This window comes from Pogoniulus pusillus, chromosome 22, assembly GCF_015220805.1.
Source record: "Pogoniulus pusillus isolate bPogPus1 chromosome 22, bPogPus1.pri, whole genome shotgun sequence".
Lineage (NCBI taxonomy): Eukaryota > Metazoa > Chordata > Aves > Piciformes > Lybiidae > Pogoniulus > Pogoniulus pusillus.
The window spans coordinates 22,693,960-22,710,544 of NC_087285.1; the positions used below are offsets into that span (position 1 = coordinate 22,693,960).

At 54.9% G+C, this 16,585-nt stretch overlaps 1 protein-coding gene across 1 annotated transcript in view; it reads right to left on the reverse strand.

The window, feature by feature from the left end:
• Positions 1–16,585, reverse strand: part of JADE2 (jade family PHD finger 2) — a 75,787-nt gene that overhangs the window by 52,077 nt on the left and 7,125 nt on the right. Inside the window, 3 exon segments of the mRNA XM_064161341.1 lie at positions 301–458; positions 12,850–12,935; positions 15,703–15,760. Coding sequence (XP_064017411.1) covers positions 301–458; positions 12,850–12,935; positions 15,703–15,760 — 302 coding nt within the window.

Below are 16,585 nucleotides of genomic sequence, written 5' to 3' on the forward strand. Positions count from 1 at the left end.
CAAGAGCAAATGAGGGCCACCTGGCACAGATCCCTGCCACTGCACAAGAAGAGCTGGGCACGCATGAGAGGGACCTTCAGAAAGCAAGTGTCCATGGCAGGGTGCAGCAGGAGGTCCACATGTACCTCCTTTAAATGCCCTCTGAGATGGTGTGCACCTCAGCAAGGCTGAGGAGAGCACATGGAGAACAGCAGGTGAAGGGGACCTTGCAGAAGCTCCACCATGGAGGAGACCAGGTTGGGGGAACCCTGCAGAGGGGCCCGAGAGGAGAGGACCCAGCAGATGGGACCCTGCTCTTACCTGACCACGGGCTCTGGGATGGCCTCAGCGCTCGCCGGCACTTGGACCCCCTTCTCCCACTCCTGCCTCCAGGGATCAGCCAGGATGTAGTACTCATCAGGGCTCAGCTGGAAGGAGTCAGGGATCTTCATAGCTGTTATCAGATCCGTACGGAAAACCTGCACCAGGATACAAAACCAGGCAGGGTGAAGCCTCTGGCACAGGCTGGGTGCATACATTCCAGGGAAGGGTGCCCTAGGACACTGGCTCCAAGGGACAGTGAGGGGTGCCTGCGTTCCCAACGGCATGGCTTTGGTGTGCCACTTTGCCACCTCCAGGATGAGATTCTGGGGAGGTGCACAAGCAGCGATTCCTCTGCCTGACCAGGCAGTGATAAGAATCCAAGTCTCCAAGGCTGCAACCCCTCCAAGGTCCCTCACACAGGGCAGAGGACAAATCCTGTCGCAGGGTGAAAGCTTGGCCAAGGCATGGCCCAAAAATCAGTATCAAAGAAATGAGAGGCTGCTTTTTCTTAGGGGATCAGGGTCTCAACAGCAGGAGCTGCTCCAAATGCTAAGGGATGTACAGCAAAGTGGCTTCTCCACACTCAGTCTTACTGGGGTGAACAACGTTCCTGATGTGAATGAAACTGTGGGAAATGCAGAGCCACCTCACTGCCCTGAGCACCTCCCTGTCCCCATCACATCACTGCTCTAAGCCCTCTCGTGTCCACATCATATCACCTAACTGCCACAAGTGGGGACAACCAAAAACTGAAGGTAGTCATTGGGGCTTGACTGCTCCAGTGGTGACTGCACATCAGGGAGCAGAAGACAAAACCAAGCCAGCTAAAGCCAGCAGACAGCTGGCTAAGGGGAGACCCAGTGCCTGCTTACAGGTCCACAGCCAAAACACAGAGATATGCCCCAGGCTAGTAGCGAGACGGGTGCTGGATCTCTCCTCTCTGACAAGCCTCCAGTCCCCTGCACAAAGAATGGGCTCATTCTCCACCTCACTTCTGGCCCTGCAGACATTTTCCCTCAAGATACCACAATGAAAAGCTCCTTCCACAAAAATCTCTGATGGTAAATAGGATTTTCCTTCCAGAAGGCAGCCCAACAGCATTGACTGGAGCAATCCTGCCCCTTGCAGCACGAGAAAGACTTCTCACTGGAAACGGATGAGTTCTTCTCTGCCATCTGCTATTAGCTGCAGCCACAACCAGCAGTGCCAATGGGCACGCCAGGACAGACACTCACCCTGTCTGCTCCGTCCCTGCAGCAGGGCTGGGATGGATCAGGTGCCTCCTTCAGACCCTCTTTAATCTTGCTCACGGAGGTCTGTCAGAACCACACTGACTGACACAACGTGGTTTGACACTCTGGATACCAGGACAACACTCTTGGGGGAGTATTTGAGGAATCAAGCAGCTGAGATGCAGGAAACAAGGCATTAACTAAGACCACTGAGACCAGTATTTAGGTCAGTTTGTTTAATCCTCAGAGTCTCAGCTGCTAACCCAATTAAAGCCCAACACAATACATAAACAACCTTTCCTGTGCTGGGACCACTGAGTGGTACTGGTACCTCCCTCCTGATGCATCTGCTGGAAGATGGTTTTGACTGCATCTATATAAACCTGATTTGAGCCGGCTCAGCCCATCCTTCAACAAACATAATTAACAGCCTACACATTACAGTCAGGATTAGGCTTGGTTTGAGAAAGATCAGGTTCCTTTAAGCCTCCACGTGCTACAAAGCCACGGCTGTGGGTGCCACGGTACCCTTCCGCTGTGCTGACAGCATGAGAAATTCCAAAAGCATGGACAACAGGAAGATAAATGTTCAGCAGACACGAGAAGGGCCACGTGAGACGGCTCCATCCTGCCACTGCCATCAGGCTGTGTATCAACGCAACCAAAGTAACCCCAGGGTAGCTCAATTTTGCATCGTGGTGCAGAATTGCACCGCTTCTTGGCACCTCTGCATCTGGCACACCGCGTGCATCTGCAGACCTAGCTGCAGAGAATTCTGGTCTGGAGACACCTGCCCTCGAGATTCATGGCCCATCACCTTCCTCCTACCCATGAGGAGGGAGATGAAGGAGCATGCATGGCAACATGCAACCACACTGAGGAGGAACCGGCAGCGCTGCTGGGAAGCCCCCAGGGCTGTCACCCACAAGCAGGAAAGAGAGAGTCCCCGGTGCCTGAAGCTGTGGAGGTTGTGCCATGCTGACAGCTATTACTTAGGCAATTTCTTTAATGCTCTCAGCTGTTTGTCAGGGTCATGGCTTCAGCGTCCAGGCGTCCAGCAACCACCCAGGGCAGCTGGTTTGTGCATCCCCCATCCCATCACCACTCTGAGCCAGCAGCATCAGCTTCACCCAGTGCTTCCCAACATCCTCAGCAGATGCCAGTCTCCCTGGCTAAGCTTCATGTGTACCTCACAGCCCCTACGTGGGGAAACACATCCATGGGACCAGCCCATGGTGTGGTCTCTCCTCTGCACAGTGTGGATCCCACACTTGTCTTTTTCTGCATCAAGCCTTCCCCAAATTCACCCCTTCTGGCTTCTCAGCTCACACCAGCATAGAAGCTGAAGTTCTCATTTTCAGCCAGCGTCTGTCTCCCCAAAGATGGTGAGGCACATCCTGGCTGGATCTGCAATCTCACTACTGCAGTTATGGAAACCTTCTTGGAAAACAGGACTCTGGCCCAGGCGAAGGCATCACCAGGGCTGTGCCTCTGTCTCTTTGCAGAGAGCTGGAAACGCTCAGATTATTATTAACTATCAAAGCAGAACACTTTAGAGACGACAGAAGGGCCCAGAAATTGTAAAGGAAAGCAGCTCGGCTGTCTGGAAATCTCCCAGCAGCTAATACACACAAATTGTAATCTAAATGTCCTTTTGTTTTGAATTGTCTGGGATTAGGGTTGGGAAAAGACTCAATTATTCTACTCAAACTCCTCTGAATTATTTATGAAAATCAAATAAAGGACAAATTGGGCACTGATGAACTGAGGACCTGGCGGCGGGGAGGAAGCTGGGTACCAGCAAACAAGCAGCTCTCCCTCAGAGCAGCGCTGGCTGTTCTGCCCGGCCACAGGAGCTGGCCAGACACCTCTGAGGCCAGGCTGCTGCGCCGCTGCTCCTGCCGCGGCCCCGGGCAGGCTCTCTGCTGCCCTTCTGCCCGACAGCAGCATCCGGTTGATTGCCTAATGACCTGCAGGCATGGGGAATGCCAAATGGAGATGCCCTCTGCTCACGCAGGGCCCTGGGCAGCTTGCAGCACCACTCATGCCAACACCTGAGGGCCAGCATCACCCTGTGCTACTGCCAGCTTTGGACAGGGGTAAAGCAAATCACAGACCCATTTGAGTTGGAAGAGGCCTTCAAGATAACCAAGTCCAGTCACCATCTAACCACCGCCAAGTCACCACCAAGCCACGGCCCCCAGCACACATCCTCAGGGCTATGAAACCCTTACAGGAATAGAGGAATAGAGACTGCACTGCTGCCCTCAGCAGCCTGGGCCAGCCTTGGCAACCCTTTTGGGAAGGAAACAGCTCCTGAACCTCTTGTGGTGCAACTTGGGGCTGTTCTCTCGTGTCCTACCACTTGTTACTCGGTGATGACTGACCCCCATCTGGCTCCACCCTCCTTTCAGGGATCTGTAGAGAGCCAGAGGACCTCCCCTCAGTCTCCTTTTCTGCAGGCTGAACAACACCAGGTCCCTCAGCCGCTCCTCGCCAGACCTGTGCTCCAGCTCCACAGGACACGAAGCTGCACAAGCTCAAGACAGTTTTTACTTTGTTCTTTGAAGACAGAGGGAAGCTGGAGGCATCCTGCTCTGCAGCCTCAGACCCCAGGCAGGAGAAAGACACATGGATAAATCCTCACTTTTGGTCCTCTGATGAGGCTGGAGATTAGAACCATTCCTTTACTTCAGGAGCAGTCAGGCACTGGAACAGGCTGCCCAGGGGGGGTGGTGGAGTCACTGTCCCTGGAGGGGTTCAAGAAACACATGGCCATGGCACCTGGGGACACGGTTTAGTGGCCATGGTGGTGTTGGGTGGAAGGTTGGACTCAATGATCTCAAAGGCCTTTTCCAACCAAAATGATTCTGAGATTCTGATCCTCGGATCCCACTCCCAGGCTGAGCCGCTCAGCAGAAGCATTCCTCCTCCTCTCCACATCTGATGAGCTCCTGCCTGAGCCTCTCCACCACCTTTTCTGCAGTGCCGGTATCGATTGCCAGGTTCTTTGACTCTCTCACCAGCCCCTCTCATCAAGTGGCCCAGCACTCCCACCGCCATCCAGCTCCACTTTACGCTCTCAAGGACTCAGCTCTCAAGCACCAGCACTGCAGCCCTGAGCCTGCCAACTGTGCCCTCAGCCCCAGCCAGGGCTCCGGAGCTCCCAGCCCAGATCTCATGCTCCTGACTTCCCACTCCAACCGGAGCAGCTCCTGGGAGAGGCCCAAAGGCTCTGCATCCCAACACGCAGCCGCCCTCATCTAGCACTGCTTTTAACCAGCTCCTAAAGCCGGCAGCAGCCCAGGGGCTGCCGAGCGGGACCCGGCGCAGCAATCGCACCCTGCGGGGCCTTGGCATCACCCACGGCCACCAGCTGCCAGCGCCTGCTGTAAGCCAACACGGGTGAAAGCCAGTTCTGAAGGGACTAGCCCCACACAGATGAGTTCCAGCAGCAGGAGCCCTGCACGACAGGATTTCTGAGCCAGCAGGAATTGTCTTCTGTGTTTTCCCCAGCATCTGACCTTTGGGGCTTTCAAACCTTGCTCCTGGGGCTGAGGGAGAAGGTCCATCCCTGCTCCCAGTCCTGGCATGGGATATGACTTTGCTTATATGCAAAAGCATCTGCATCCATGAAAAGTCTTAGCACAAAGCCTTCCCAAAGCACTCACACCACGAAGCACCGTAACAGATACCAAGCCCCGGTCATAACCTGCAGCTCTAACCTCACATTTGAATCCATTCCTGCAACCCCCACAAATCTGCAGTTCTCTTCAGTGCCCATCCATCTGCTGAGACTTCACAAGGACTCTCTCGTAGCGAGCACACAGAGCCTGAGCCCAGGCTCCACAGGATGGGCAGCAGCAGAGCCATTGCATGTGGCAGTGGGTTTTGGCACCAAGGTAACAGGCTGCCTTGGCATCCTTTTCAACCCTGACCACAGTCCTGACAGCTGCATCCCTCATAGCCCCCAGCCATAAACCCCTTCCTCCAGTCACACTAGGGCTGCCTCACACAGGCTCTCTCCTCACTTCCAGCCAGCGCTATTAGCCCTTTACTTTTCCAAGCATAAAATTGTTTGCTGTAGCTCATGAGTCACAAGGATTTTCAGAGAAAAGAGCAAACAACGGAACAATGGCAGCCCTGGGAATAGTTTTTGGTTGTACAAACTGTCTCCCTATCAACTTTGGCCAGCACCTCAATGGGCACAGCCCTTGGCTGCCTGTCCCCACTCCCCCTCAGCCCTCCCGGCCCTAATTCCCTGCTGTTCTATCACAGTTTTCCATCTCTTTCCAAAACAAGACGAGCGGTGGCAGTCAGGAGCGACGCTCCAAAGCGTGGCCGTGCCTGGTGTGCGTTTGTGGGCAGCGATATCATCTGCCCCTGGGGAACAAAACCCCGAGCCCCGCGCTCAGCCGGGAGCCAGCGCCGCATCTCTGCATCTAAGCTTGCTCCTCTCCAAATGCTGAATGGGGAAGATTAAAGGAACAACTGAACTGAAAAGAGGAACAAGAAGCATTTTTGTCTGCCCCTTCTCAGCATTCACAAGACAATGGCATTCAGCTGTTATCCCCATGCTGGCTGGGGAAAAGGGACGAGGCCACTGCAATCAAACCGCTCAAGCAAGATGGGTTTTCTCCTCATCCAGGCCAGCCAAAGCATGGCCAGTCCTGCTTGGCCATACTCAGGACAGCCCTTCTCCAAGTGTGCAGAGCTCAGGGACTGAACTTACATTGCACTGGGCCACTGTATGTCCTGACAGGGAAAAAAACCCAAGACCCAATGTCACAGGAATGACTTCCTAGGAGGAAAACAAGGAGGATGTTTGTTAGAGGGGTTAAGTCCTTGTGAAGGGACATAAAAAGACATCTTTCAAAGCACGGAAGCAGTATCTAAACAAGGCAAGCAGAATATGATATAAACTGTATAAATCTGTGGTTTGCCCTTCATCCTGAACCCTGCCTGCAGCTGTGAGCCCCCATCTTACACCTCTGCTCAGCACTGCTGAAGCTGCATCTTCGATACTGGCTTCAGCTTTGGGCCCCTCACTCCAAGAAGGACATCAAGAGGCTGGAGTGGGTCCAGAGAGGGCCAACAAATCTAGGGAAGGGTCTGGAGAACAGGACTGATGAGGAGCAGTTGAGGGAGCTGGAGGTGTTTCATCTGGAGAAGATGCTGAAGGGAGACCTTATTGCTCTCTGCAGCTCCCTGACAGGAGGCTGTAGCCAGGTCAGGGTTGGTTTGCTCAATCAAGTAACAAGTGATAGCATGAGTGGGAATGGCCTTAAGTTGCACTGAGGGAAGTTTAGGTTCGACATCAGGAAGAATTTCTTTACTGAAAGGGTTCTCAGGCACTGGACCAGGCTGCCCAGGGAGGTGGTGGAGTTCCCATCCCTGAAGGTATTTAAGTCATGCAGATGTGATGCTTAGGGCTATGGTTTAGCCAAGGACAAAACTCAGACTCCTTTAGGTGAAGATGTGCAGCAGCTGTGGAGGAGAGCTGAGACTCTGCAGGGCTCTTCAGCCTGGGAAAGACATGGCTGGAGGAATCACAGAATCAGTCAGGGTTGGAAGGGACAAGGATCAGCCAGTTCCAACCTCCCCGCCATCTGGGGATGCTGATTGATACCCACCTGAACATGAGCCAGCAGTGTGCCCAGGTGGCCAAGAGAGCCAGTGGCATCCTGGCCTGCATCAGGAATGGTGTGGCCAGCAGGAGCAGGGAGGTCATTCTGCCCCTGTACTCTGCACTGGTTAGACCACACCTTGAGTACTGTGTTCAGTTCTGGGCCCCCCAGTTTAGGAGGGACATTGAGATGCTTGAGCGTGTCCAGAGAAGGGCGACGAGGCTGGGGAGAGGCCTTGAGCACAGCCCTACGAGGAGAGGCTGAGGGAGCTGGGATTGGTTAGACCTGGAGAAGAGGAGGCTCAGGGGTGACCTTATTGCTGTCTACAACTACCTGAGGGGGTGGCTGTGGCCAGGGGGAGGTTGCTCTCTTCTCTCAGGTGGCCAGCACCAGAACAAGAGGACACAGCCTCAGGGCTTGTGCCAGGGGAGATTTAGGCTGGAGGTGAGGAGAAAGTTCTTCACTGAGAGAGTCATTGGACACTGGAATGGGCTGCCCGGGGAGGTGGTGGAGTCGCCGTCCCTGGAGCTGTTCAAGGCAGGACTGGACGTGGCACTTGGTGCCATGGTCTGGCCTTGAGCTCTGTGGTAAAGGGTTGGACTTGATGATCTGTGAGGTCTCTTCCAACCCTGATGATGCTGTGATACTGTGATACCCTGCTCTAGATCAGGCTGCCCACAGTCCCATCCAGCCTGGCCTTAAACACCTCCAGGGATGGGGCCTCAACCACCTCCCTGGGCAACCCATTCCAGGCTCTCACCACTCTCATGCTCAACAGCTTCCTCCTCACATCCAGCCTGAACCTACCCATCTCCAGCTTTGCTCCATAAGGAATACCAGGCAGGTGACTTGCCCAGAGAAGCAGAGTGGATGCTGGAGCAGTGCAGCTCACCACAGAGTAGTGGTTTGGATCCTAGAGTTGAGGAGCTCATGAGTAAGACACAGGTTCAGGCAGTGACTCAGGCAGCATCCCAGGGAGCCCCCAGGCCAGTGATGGCTGGGAGCCGTCAGGCAGAACCGGTGACTATCATGACACACTTGCCTTGTTCTTCGAGTCTCTCCTCAGACACTGACAAGTGTTCCCTGTCAGGAGCAGGAGAGGGCCTGATGGCTGCAGGCTAAGCAGCAAGGCTTGCCCTGGCATCACCGGGGGCAGGCCTGCACCAACATGGCACTAACAACAGCAGCAATCCAGACTCCAGGCACAGCTCCTTTCCCGCTGCACACTCAGCATCCAACACAGGGAGCACCCCAGAGAGCATCTTCCTCCCTCCAGCTTCTGGGGCTGGGAGCACAAGCAGTATCTCCCTGCAGGGCTCTGGGTGGGTGAGGGAAGGCAGACTGAGACTGGAGATTACAAATTCCTTACAGTGAGGGTGATGAGTACACTGGAACAGGCTGTCAGTGAGGAGCTGTGGAGTTCTCCCTCCCTGAAGGAGTTCAAGGCCAGGCTGGATGAGGCTTTGAGCAGCCTGATCTAGTGGAAGGTGTCCCTGCCAATGGCAGAGGGTTGGAAATGGACATTCTTCAAGGTGCCCTCCAAACCAAACCATTCCATGCAGCTCCTCACAGGGCTACTTAGCCAGTGGTGCCCAGGGATTCCCTTTCAGGTTCAGAGACAAATGAGCTCTGCTGGGATCCAATACAATGCCCAAGCTGGCAGACTGCTGTCCCTGCAGATGCAAGAAGCTGCTAGAGGCTGCCCACATCCACTCTTTGCCTATGGGCAAAGGGAGGGCAGAAGATCCATGCCCATACCAGGGGCACCATCGGCATCGAAGCAGGACTTTGCCCTGAGGTCTCTGACGCCCAGGCATGGAGCAGGGGAGTACAAGTGTCGCCTCTGCCAGTGAGGCAGCTGAGATGAAGGACTGGTGTCTGGGACACGTCAGGCAAGAGCCTGGGCAGAGCCCCGTGACAGGCACGGATAAATATAATCACCCTGGCAGCGGCCCCCCCGGCGGATGTTTACAAACAGCTCAGTACTTTTCCATGCTAAGGAGCTTGTTCCTCCAGATGCCTTCTCTAGGGTGGGTTTTTATGTCTAGAGCTAATCCCTTCTCACACAGTCTTTCATAACAAACATCACCTCCTGACCTGGCTAATAACTATGCAACACTAATGCTTTTGATTTTTGTATCTCCTGCTTGGCTTGTCAGGGGGAATGCAGCTGGCAGAGAAACAGGGACACGACTTTGAGAGGGGCAGGAGAGCTTGGTGGGTCCACACACAAAGCTGCTCCATTCCTCCACCACTGCAGCAACTCACGACCTGCCTGGACCTCTCTGCAGCTCAACAGCAACTTAATTCTGAGTATCATGAGCAAACCGGTTTGAAGATGCCTGTCCAGCCCCAAGGCGTCTGGAGCAGACTGCCCAGAAGGCTGCAACATCTGAAACACATTCACTGTGCCCTCCCTGTCACCTCCTGTGGGTCCCACCCTCAAGGGGACAGCAAAGAGGGAGGCACTTCACTGGCTCACGTGAAGTGGTTGGGCAGTGGTGTGGTTGAGAGTCACAGAATGGGATGGGTTGGGAAGGAACTTTGAAGGTCCAAGCCCTCTGCAGTCAGCAGTGACATCTTCAACCGGAGCAGGTTACTCAGATCGTGATCCAGCCTGACTTGCAGTGGTCTCAGGGACAGGGCCTCTCTGAGCAACATGAAGCAGGACAAAATGCCCACCCCTGTCTGTGCCTGAAGTCTCTCAGGGACCCTGCAAGAAACCCCCTGGGACATGCCAAACCCTGCAGCATTTCAAAGACAACAGGCAGTGATCCCACCCACAGAGCAGATAGATTCAAGGCTGCTGACAGTTAAGAGAAGTCTGGACAAGTTTGGAAGATGCTGTCATAGAGGAAATGAGTGCTCACCAGAGTGACTTCCGAAGGTCCTCCAAAGAGGACTGCAACAGGCTTCAGACCTGCTGCATGAGGCACATTCTGTGTCCAACCACAGGCACAGATGGTCCTGATCCAGGGTTTCACCTGGAGCTCAACCTGAGCAGGTCTGGGTACCAGCAGCCATGGGGAAGATGCAGGGTAGGGGGAGCAGAGCTCAGAAACAGAGCCCTCCCCTCTGCTCAGGTCCCACCAGGCTTACGCAGACAATGGTTTGCCAGCTCAAGTCACTGCACATCACCCCTGAACTCCCAGTATCACAGTATCACAGTGTCACAGTATCATCAGGGTTGGAAGAAACCTCATAGATCATCAAGTCCAACCCTTTACCACAGAGCTCAAGGCCAGACCATGGCACCAAGTGCCACGTCCCAGTCCTGCCGTTGAACAGCTCCAGGGACGGCGACTCCACCACCTCCCCGGGCAGCCCAATTCCAGTGTCCAATGACTCTCTCAGTGAAGAACTTTCTCCTCACCTCCAGCCTAGAATCTCCCCTGGCACAGCCTGAGGCTGTGTCCTCTTGTTCTGGTGCTGGCCACCTGAGAGAAGAGAGCAACCTCCTCCTGGCCACAACCTCCCCTCAGGTAGTTGTAGACAGCAATAAGGTCACCCCTGAGCCTCCTCTTCTCCAGGCTAACCAATCCCAGCTCCCTCAGCCTCTCCTCGTAGGGCTGTGCTCAAGGCCTCTCCCCAGCCTTGTCGCCCTTCCCTGGACACGCTCAAGCATCTCAATGTCCCTCCTAAACTGGGGGGCCCAGAACTGAACACAGTTCCCCTGCAGTTTCAGCTCAGGCATACTACTAGGGTTCACTTTCTGTCCCAGCTGCTGCTGAGCTGGGCACTGCTACGCTTTTGCTCCACCTTATTTGTTCCAGAGCCATATTTCCCTGAGAACCATCGTCTGGGCTTAACCAAGCACAGGGATGAGCCCGTCCTCTGCAGGCCCCACATCTGGCACCTCCCTGAGTGCCAAGGACTAAGATCAGGTTCTCACTCCAGCTGCTGTACAGCAGCTGGATCCAGGTCTGAACATCCCTCACAGAGCACAGAAGTGTTTTCACTCGGAGTCTGGGACTCACACCCAGGAGCTGCAGCAGCAGCCAGCTCCCAGCTCTCCACCAAAGCTAACTCACGTTGGAGACAAAGGCAGGTCCAGAGCAGCGATGCACAAACAGATCTGCCAGCCCAGGGGCAGAGCAAGGTGGCACACATGGCACTGTCGGTGACATGCAAGTCCCATCCTCACACACCTAGCCAGCACTCCTGAAGGCACCTACACAGCTGCCCTGATGCCGTTACAGATACGTGGGGCACAGGGATGGGAAGTTATCTCAGAGAGGAGTTAACAGCGTCCCAGGAGCAGGAGATTCCTCCAGCTCCCAGAATACATCCCCCCCAGACACAGCTATAACCAAGACCTGACCTTACCAGCCCTAACACGCAGCTTCCTAGCAGGCTTGTCAGCAGCCAGTGACATCTCTGCCTTGGTTCTTTGCTCACTGGAGTGATTCCAACTGCTCAGCTAATAGCAAGAGCTTTTCAGAACCTCTCTCTGCCCAAGACACAAACAACTTGGTCCTTTCTAGTCTCTGCCTACACGTCAGATCTACCAGAGTACATCTGCCTGAGTGGTAAGGACTAAGTGCAGCTGCAGCTCAGGCAGTGACCACAGGAAAACCTCAAAATCTCTACTCAGCCTGATGCAAAGGGAAGATGTTAGAGAGGTTTGTGCTACGATGTCACAGCTCAGCAGGTGTCATGGGGGCTTGGGAAAGAGCTCCAGCCTGTGAGCAGGCATGAGCCATGCCATCTTCACCTGCTTCTAAATTCAGCTCCGTTTGGACTCTAACCCTGGTCCAGAGGAAAGGGGATGTGAGAACAATGTCCCTCTGGGCTTTGCTCATGTTGCTCCTGAAATGAAGATACCACTGCAAAACACTGCAGTTGCTACACAGCATCTCATGCCTGGTAGAGTTTCCATGTCTAGTGGAAATGTATCCGAGACACTCGAGGGAAAATAGCATCATTCCTTCCAGCGTGGTCTTCAGGAAACACAGCTCCTCCCACCCTGGTCCCAGACCCTGCACAGCAGAGCAGGCAGGGCTGACCTGGGTAATGTCCCTTGGGGCGGGCAGCACTGCCCAGACCAGCTTGCAGTGAGGGAAAGCCCTGCAGCAAGGTCAGACACCAACAGCCCCAGTTTAATGCCCTTGAGCCCTGTGAACAGGAAGATACCAACACGACACAAGCTGCAACTCAGCTGGACTGTCTCTCGTTTTTATGGCTTTCTGAACCTCCCACTTCTTCATGGAGAGGAGTAGTCCAAGTCACTGATGCCACCCTCCCCAGCACCAGCTCTACGACGATGTGGCATTAAGGGCATCCCAGCAGGCCACCCCAAACTGGCAAATCTCACATTGTACCCACCCCAATGTGTAGGACTCCCCAGTCCCACTAAACTCAGCCTCTCCCCCACTTGCACTGACAGGGATGAAGGATCCCAATGGAGTGAGCCACACTCTCCATCAGAGATCTGGTCATAACCCTTCATCGAAGATTGCCCACTGGGTACTCCCACCTGCTCCTCTCAGCACAGCTGAGCACAAGGCTGAAGCTGGCACCGCTGGCAGAAGCTGCAGATGTGCCACGTGAGCTCTGACTTCTTGGAGGATGCCCTGTCCTGGCACCCACTGCCCACGGCCAGCTGTGAGCATGCTGGTAGCCAACACACCTGAGCAAGTACTGCCCCAGGGCAAACTCCTCTGGCAAAAGCCTGAAAGCCCACATACCTCAGAGGGCTTCTTCTCCTTCTGTCGTGACCAGGAGGATTTGGTGTTGGGAATTTTGGAGCATCTGGAGGTGGATGTGGTGTGACCTGCAACAAAGTCACAGAAACAGGTTAGCTGGAAGCTTTTTCCCTGCCTATACCACCAGTTCCACTGTCACTGCTACAGCCTCAACCAACACTGTGGGTCTACACTCAGAGGCAACGACGGGGCTTTATTTTTGGGCACATCCCAGGTACAAGTAGGTGAACATCATTCTCCTGCTGCAATTGGCAATGAACCAGAGGCCTCTGAAATTCAACAATACTGCTGGCAAGTGCAAACATCAGAAATAAGAATCTGAAGTCATGAGTAAGAGCATCTGAGGAGGAGTAAGCCAGGGCTCTCTTGGATCCAGGAATCTGTTTGGATCAGGAATTACAGAGATGTGACTACAAATTCTCTGCCAAGCATGCTGCATCTGAACTGCTCCCGGACATCACCCTCCATGGTCAGACATACTGACCAGGCTGGGTAAGTGCCCCTGTCCTTGCAAGGACCATTCCCTTCCATGCCTCTGTGCAGATCTGCATCTAGGGGGAAGCACCCAACAAGACATATCAAGCAGATACGCCTGACAGCAGGCATGAGAGACCAGGATTGTCCTGGGTGAAGTACTGCTGTGATGGGCAGCATCCCTCCCTTAGCCAGCTCAGGCAGTTGAGTCCCTTGTGAGCCTGTTTCTGCTCACAGTGGGAGCACCACTTCGCCCTGCACCCTCCTCTCTTGTGCTTCCCAAGGTGCAGACCAGGTCTGGGGCAGCAGGCGTTCGCCAAGGATAGCTGCTTCCTCAGCTGCAGCCTCAGGCTAGAGATCACTAGGCAGCAATTTACTGATCATTACACTGGGTAACAGGACTACACAGGCAAAGCCCACTCTGGAGGTCCCAGGCTGCAGCCAGCTCCCTCAGTGAGCTGCTCAAAAGCAGGGCAGCAGCAGCTCAAGCCACTAACTCCCACTTTGCCCCCAGCTCTCAGCACGCAGACAAACAGCAGGGCACCAGCACCCCTCCCTGGGAAAGCTCAACAAGAGTCACCACTCTGACTGCCATCATCCTGCGGGACAGCAACTGCCACCAGCTTAGGTATCACCTGCAGCACGCTGCCCAAGCCCGGCAGATGTAAGGCTGCGCTGCTCAACGTGCTGCTTAGAGGAGCCTCACCCCAGAGGCAAGAGAGGCAGCAAGCAGGCTCCCTGTGTAAGCCTTGCAGCATCTGGGCACTAGGAGATGGGAAGTTTGGAGAACAGCCTCCACAACAAAATCCTTCTGGAGACAGAGATGTTTTACTTCATGAGGAGCAAGCAGTCCTGACAGCCTGGACACTCTCTGGAGGCACGGCTTAGCCGCCAGAGCCTCCCCTCAGACCCCTGGCAGGATGGGGGTCCCCTCCAGCAGCAGCTTCTCTCTGGCAACAGTGGTGCAAACTCCAAACACACTGACAGTTTCTTCAGCCAAAACTGTGGGAACAGCAGCCAAAGGCAGTGAGCTCAGCCTCTCCATGACCCCTGTAATCTCTCCATCATCCTGTTAGGAAAGGGCCCGGGAAGTGTGGTGCTGTCTTCAGCAAAGGGCTGTTCCTGCTCGGATATCCAGCAGCCAGATCCTGTGAAGTGTGGAGAGCAAATTCCCAGCAGGGCCCAGATGAAATTACTGTGACATTGGTTAAGAAACCAAGAGCAACCAGTAGGGAACTCCAGGAGCCAGACAAGGGATTGGAACAGGGCCTCCAGGGTACCGAGCACTGCGGCGTGTCTGCAGCGGGCGAGACCCTGGAGTAAGTGGGAGAGAAAAGTGCTCTATTCATAGCCAAAATCCAGCACATTTGAACGTGTTTGTTGTTGAGCACATGCTTCTGTGACTTCCCTGAATGAGGATGAAGTGAGCTAGATGGTGAAAAGCAAGCGTGGGCTTGCAAGCCTTGCTGGCTTGAGCCTTATTCCTCTTCCTACATCACTCTTCATCTTGCAAGAATCACAGAATCAGACTCACAAGCTGGGTTGGGAGGGACTTTTAAGGGTCATCCACTGCAACCTCCTGCAGTTAGCAGGGACAGCTGGAACTGATGTAGGTTGCTCAGAGTCCCAAATCACCTGACCTTGAATGGTTCCAGGGACTTCTATCACCTCTCTGGGCAATCTGGGCCAGGGTATCACCATCCTCACTGGAAAAAATGTCTTCATTCTCTCCAGTCTGGATCTCCCTCTTGTAGTTTGAAGCCACCACCCCTTGCTCTATTAAAAACTGTCCCCACCTTTCTTATTGGCCCCTTTAAGCACTGATGGCCACCAAAAGGTCTCCCTGGAACCTTCTCTTCTCCAGGCTGAACACCCCCAACTCTCCCAGCCTGGCCTCCCAGCAGAGCCCTTCCAGCCCTGTCAGCACTCCTGTGGCCTCCTCTGGCCCTGCTCCAGTCTGTGCTGTGCTGAGGGCTCCAGAGCTGCCCCAGCACCACAGTTTTGCCCTGATTCCAGTTTAAAAATCCCTTTTTTACCCCTGTACAGCTCCATCAGGAGCTAAGTCACCTGCAGCCTGCAGCTCCCAGGGAAGGACAGAAGGAGTCCACCAAGGGTGCTGGCTTCCATAGCAGACCTGCAGCCAGCAGCTCCCAGGCCCCGCTGGTCTCGTCGGTCCAGAGGAGCCGCAGACAGAGCCCCTAAGCTGCTGTCAGCTTCTTGCTGTCCCGCTGCCAGGGCCAGCCGGGCACAGCGCACACCCAGCAGAGCGCCGCCGCAAGCAGCCCCTGCCCGCTGCGCACAGCACCGCCCCAGGCCCTCCCTCCCCAGCGACCCCACCCGAGCTGCAGGGAAAGGCCTTACTGTCGGTGGTGTCCGAGTTGTCGCTGCTGACCGAGTACTTGCGGCGTTTTTCTTCCATCTGCAACACAAGAGATCAAACATCACTCTCGCTGCCCCAGGAGCTGGTCCTGGCACCGGCGCCCCCTCACCTCCAGGGGCTGCGCATCCTGCCGGCTGAGCGCCAGCCGCTGCCCGCCCCCAGGACAGACACCTACCCAGCTGCTTCAAAGGAAGAAAGGCTTCCTGCTCATCTCTCGGGGTGTCACTGGCTCTCTACGAGCCGCCCCTGCTCCGAGGAGGCACAGTGAGTACACTGTGATCACTCGTGGCAGGCTCCATAACCCAGTCACTGCACTTCTGCAAGAGCAGCCCACTGGAGGATGCTCCACCACGCAGGACACCCTAAGATGTCCCTCTGGGCTTCGCATCTGAGAAGTGCACAGCCAGAAGGCCTGAAACTGTGCCCTCTCAGGATGTCTGCAGGGGAAGTCCAAGCATCCCAGAGCTGCAGAGAACCCTTCTGTGCAATCAGTCTGGGTTTTACCCAGTGACTCATCTTCCCACTCAGGCAGTATCTGCTTCTTACAAGACCTGTGGTGCATTTGTCACACGGCCAGGAACATGCTTCCCATCACACAGAGCTCCTCTCCTTGCTCCAGCACAGCCATTCAGCCCCCCACCAGCCCCCCAGCTGCCAGGGGTGTGAGCAAGCAGCTTCTGCACAGCTGTTGGGATTTCTCCATCTTCTCAGGGACAAAACCACATCAGCAGGTACCACTGCACCAGTGGGGAGGACAGAAGGCCTCTTTCAAGCTGAGCTACTGATTTGCTCCGTGACTTCGAACAGGCCACAGCAAACGTGCAATCAGCAGGTTGTCCTGAGCCTTCTCCTTAGGAAGCAGGA